The 5157-nt window shown below is 44.6% G+C and overlaps 1 protein-coding gene across 1 annotated transcript; it reads left to right on the top strand.

The window, feature by feature from the left end:
- The first annotated feature begins 2470 nt into the window (after positions 1 to 2470).
- LOC116045181 (tripartite motif-containing protein 16-like) lies at positions 2471 to 3721 on the top strand. The gene is made up of 2 exons (XM_036005074.1): positions 2471 to 3208; positions 3251 to 3721. The coding sequence occupies exons 1-2, from the start codon at positions 2629 to 2631 to the stop codon at positions 3472 to 3474; spliced, it is 804 nt and encodes a 267-aa protein (XP_035860967.1). The 5' UTR covers positions 2471 to 2628; the 3' UTR covers positions 3475 to 3721.
- Positions 3722 to 5157: the final 1436 nt, after the last annotated feature.

Here is a 5157-nt window from a genome sequence, read left to right as displayed (position 1 = left end):
CGTTTCTGCTGCGTGGCAGCTGCGTGGCGGCTGCATGGCGTTTCTGCTGCGTGGCGGCTGCATGGCGTTTCTGCTGCGTGGCAGCTGCGTGGCGGCTGCATGGCGTTTCTGCTGCGTGGCGGCTGCGTGGCGGCTGCATGGCGTTTCTGCTGCGTGGCAGCTGCGTGGCGGCAGCATGGCGTTTCTGCTGCGTGGCAGCTGCGTGGCGGCTGTATGGCGTTTCTGCTGCGTGGCAGCTGCGTGGCGGCTGCGTGGCGGCTGCATGGCGTTTCTGCTGCGTGGCGGCTGCATGGCGTTTCTGCTTCGTGGCGGCTGCATGGTGTTTCTGCTGCGTGCCGTGTTCTATGTCTTTGCACACCAGAAACGTGTCTGACGCGCTGCTGCTGCTGCTAGCCTTGTCTGTACACATGTATGTTTCCCATAAACATAAACATAAATATATACTGATCTGATTACAGCAAAGACAACGTCTTTATATTTCCTTCTGTATTGACAGGTGCAATGTTTGAAAATGGATAATTATTTATTATTATTTTTTTTAAATTACATTTATATCTGCATTTATGTATTCTATTTTGCCTGGAAACGCTTCAAACACGCTCGCATGTTGCATGAAAAATAGGCGTCAGTTCTATTTCTAGCATGCACACGTTTCGTGTTACGTTACGCAGGCAGCTCTTCGTACTGGAATGTAGAAAAGCTTGACAACTCTCCCTCCTCCTCCTCCTGCTGTCAAACACATCAAGCTCCACTCTGTTTACAGTAATTTCTGTATTTCCTTGTTCCTTCCCCTTCAGATCAAACAGTTTGGTGATGGGTGTAACCCAACATGTCATGAAGTGCAACAGCTGACAGGCTCCATTCACTGCACAAACACATGCACATTTGTTGTGATTAGAAACTGTCCAATTGTTCCACATATCAAATGTCTGTAAGTCTAAATTAATTCTATGTTTTATTTTTTATTTTATTTTTATTTAGTAATTTATTTGAACATGTAAAAAAAAAAAAAAAAAGATGTAAAAAAAGGATTTTTCCTGCTAGTAGTTTGGCATGTGTCTCTCACTAACCAGGGCCTTTACTGTTTGCCCTTCTTCGTTTTAGATTAAAAAAAATATACAGTAATTCAGCATATGAAATGGTGAAATCTATACTGACTTTATGTAGTTTGCTGTATCTTTCGTTTTGGTTGACCACAGTGTGTTTGGGGTGTGTGTCAGAAGCTTGTTCTTATATCCAACGTGACATCATGACTTGGCGTAAACATACACGCCCACTTTCTTAAGCCAAGTGGCGTGTTCTCTGTACGCATTTTGAGCTATCCGCGTGTTATCGCCACTTGCCGTGTTATCATGAGAAGAAACCTATGGTTGAGTTTAGGAAACGTGACACGCGGGACACGATCCCCGGTCTCCTGGGTGAAAGTCCTGTGTTTGACCCATCCTCCCCCCCGACCAACCTCCCTATGCGGATTTTCGCCCTTTCATACTACTCTCTACGGCGTAAATTCACACGCAATCGCAAGGTAATGTAAGTCAATGGAGGCCAAACGGCGTTGATAAACACGCTAAAAAGCGAGTATGTCTTGATAACACGCCAATAATGGCATAGGAATTGTGATTTATATATCTGTGTGTGCCCTCCCCCTTTGTTGCTAGCCTTGAGCCAGACTGTAACAAATAGGGTTTGAACCCAGGACCCCCATTTGTGATGGCCTGGCTCAAAGGCTGGCAAAAAAAAAGTTAAGTTAAACTTCATGTTTTTAGATGTGGAGCAGGTTTTAACTCAGGCGTCATTTTCAATGAGAAAATCAAAGTTTAAACTCAAGGTACTTAGCCTGGTTGACACCAGACCCTTCTCAGTTGTAACTGAGAAGGGTCTGGGGAAGCTTCATTCACAGCCCATTTCCAAAGGGGCGTCACCAACGGACGCCGCTCAAATGCCTCTGGGTGCATTGGATAGTCCTTCACCCAATCAGACCAACGATCAGGGTGACGTAGCAGCGACAGCAGCATCAACGGGTTGCTGCGCTTCGGTGGCCGCCATGTTGAATGTAAACAAGAAGCTGCTCACCCTCGCTGCGCTATCGTCATCGTGTAAAGCCCGCCTCAGTCGTGGTGATTGGTGTAAAGCCCGCCTCAGTCGTGGTGATTGGTGTAAAGCCCGCCTCAGTCGTGGTGATTGGTGTAAAGCCCGCCTCAGTCGTGGTGATTGGTGTAAAGCCCGCCTCAGTCGTGGTGATTGGTGTAAAGCCCGCCTCAAAGGTTGTGATTGGTGTAAAGCCCGCCTCAATGGTTGTGATTGGTGTAAAGCCCGCCTCAATGGTTGTGATTGGTGTAAAGCCCGCCTCAACGGTTGTGATTGGTGCCTCGATTTGGAGAAATTGGAAATGGGCTTGATTGGGCTCTTGGCCAGACTGACCTGCAGAGCAAATCTCAAATTTGCCGGAAATTCGTCAGGGTTTTCCCAGGCTACAAAGTACTGTAGGTACTTCGTCCTGGAATGTAGAAAAGCTTGATCACCCCTCCCTGTGTTGTGTGACAACAATCTAGCCACGCCTTAAACACAAACCCTTGATAAGACAGTCACAGATAAGTCACAGTCAGACAGGCATCACAGAGAGGTGAAATGGCGCAGAGGAGAGTTCAGCTGCAGCAGGAAAAAATTTCTTGTTCGATCTGTCGGGATCCACTGAAGGATCCGGTGACTATTCCCTGTGGACACAACTACTGCATGAACTGTATTAACCGCCATTGGGATGAGGAGGATCGTAAGTACAGCTACAGCTGTCCTCAGTGCAGGAAGACATTCACACCGAGGCCTGTCCTGGTAAAAAACACCATGTTAGCAGATTTAGTGGAGGAACTGAAGAAGACTGGACTCCAAGCTGCTCCTGCTGATCACTGCTATGCTGGACCTGAAGATGTGGCCTGTGATGTCTGCACTGGGAGGAAACTGAAAGCACTCAAGTCCTGTCTGCAATGTCTGGCTGCTTTCTGTGATCAACACCTTCAGCTTCATTATGACGCAGCTCCGTTAAAGAAACACAAGCTGGTGGAGCCCTCTAAGAATCTCCAGGAGAACATCTGCTCTCTGGACAAACATAAAGGCCAGGACACAGTCTCAGCTGCACCTAAAATGGCTGTGAGGCAGAGACAGCTCCAGGGGAGACAACAAAACATCCAGCAGAGAATCCAGGACAGAGAGAAAGAAGTCTCTCTGAAAGTGTCTGAAGTGGACGTTTCACTGCCACCACCAGAGCCCAAGACCAGAGCTGAATTCTTAAAATATTCACGTGAAATCACTCTGGATCCAAACACGGCAAACAAATATCTGTTATTATCTGAGGGGAACAGAAAAGCAAAAGTAACGGTTGAACAACAGCCTTATTCTAGTCACCCAGACAGATTCACTGATCTGTGGCAGGTCCTGAGTAGAGAGAGTCTGACTGGACATTGTTACTGGGAGGTGTAGACGAGAAGGAGAGAAGTTAATCTAGCAGTCGCGTACAAGAATATCAGCAGAGCAGGGAGGTCAAGTGAATGTGTCTTCGGGGGAAATGATAAATCTTGGGCGTTATATTACGGCAACATGAGTTATTACTTTTTGTACAACAATGTCCAAACTCCCGTCTCATGTCCTTTGTCCTCCAGAATAGGAGTGTACCTGGATCACAGTGCAGGTCTTCTGTCCTTCTACAGCGTCTCTGAAACCATGACTCTCCTCCACAGAGTCCAGACCACATTCACTCAGCCGCTCTATGCTGGACTTTGGTTCAAATATTATGAAGACACTGCTGAGTTGTGTGAACTGAAATAGAAAGAAGTCATTTAAGGGTTAAATGTTGTGTTTTAACTCTGATTTTGTCTCATGTTTGTTGCTGAGGCCTGAGTATTCACTGCATAGAGATCAGCTGTCAATCAATAATTATGGGATGTACTGTACATTGACATCTTGTCATTAGTTGTAGTGTAAATAATTTAAGTTTATTTAGGTGGCGCTCATTCCTGTGTCTGTTTAGCCATGAACTTAAAATATAAACTTCTCTGTGCTCTCTAAATGTTTGATTAATATTTTTGTATTGACGTATTTTTATGTTGTTTCTCTTCCACTGCATGGGTCTGAAGAGAGAAAGCTCCAGATGTCCTTTATCCTCCAAACTTTGTTCTCTTTGTAGAAATTTGTAAAGAAATATATAATCACATATATCTGTTCATCCTGTTGATAATCAATCAGGAGATCATTCATTATTTTCTTTTACGTAGCTGAGATTCAAACAAACTGATTGTGTGGAGGACGTGAATCTGTACGTGAAACCACTGGACACTTTACTGATGGGATGTGTGAACAAACTGAAGGTTAACATGATGAATAAACTAACATGAACCAAGTCTTTTCTTCCTGTCTTCATTTCAGGTTATCATAGAAAGCTGACGGATAAAATGTGAAACTGATATGAGATTATAACTGAGGCCCTTTTCCTCCTGAAACACCACAACGTCTATAGTTCATGTTTAGAGTCAATCAGTCTCTGTCCTTTCTACTTTCCTCACTAAAACAGCTTCGTCACAGAGAAACGAGCAGTTGTCTTTCACTTGATGCTTTTACAACTGACATTTTCTTTGTTCACCAAGTCAATAAAGAGGGTGTGACTCCTTTGAACAAACTGACACAGTGTGATGTTACATCTATTTAAATGTCTCTTTACTGATGTCTCTTCCACATGGTGCAAGGAAGGTATAAGGTGGAAGGTATACAGTGTATTATTAATTCACCAACGGTATCGGATCGGTATCGACAGATACACAAAGCCCAGGCATCGGTATCGGGACTGAAAAAGTCGGATTGGTGCATCCCTAGTTTTCAGGCTGATAGAAACCTTTATAATAAACATTCATTGTGTCACACATCATAGTAATTGATGCAGAAACAATATCTGTGTGGCTTCCAGTGGCGGCCAGTGATGGTCAAAGGTTGAAATTCATCAGGAGTGGCCGCTCACACACTGCCCTGCAAAGGCAAAAGACCTTAACTCGCTAGAGTGTGAAACTGTTTTGTCCAGACAAAAGTATTATAGGTAGGACTCCCAAAATTTGACAACTAGTTGCTATAATGAAGAAATGTTTGTATGCAAAAAATCTTGAGCTCAAAATTGAC

Source organism: Sander lucioperca, chromosome 9, assembly GCF_008315115.2.
Source record: "Sander lucioperca isolate FBNREF2018 chromosome 9, SLUC_FBN_1.2, whole genome shotgun sequence".
Taxonomy (NCBI): Eukaryota; Metazoa; Chordata; class Actinopteri; order Perciformes; family Percidae; genus Sander; species Sander lucioperca.
The sequence above is the reverse complement of the archived record's forward strand: the minus strand, read 5'-3'. Positions and strand labels throughout refer to the sequence as shown.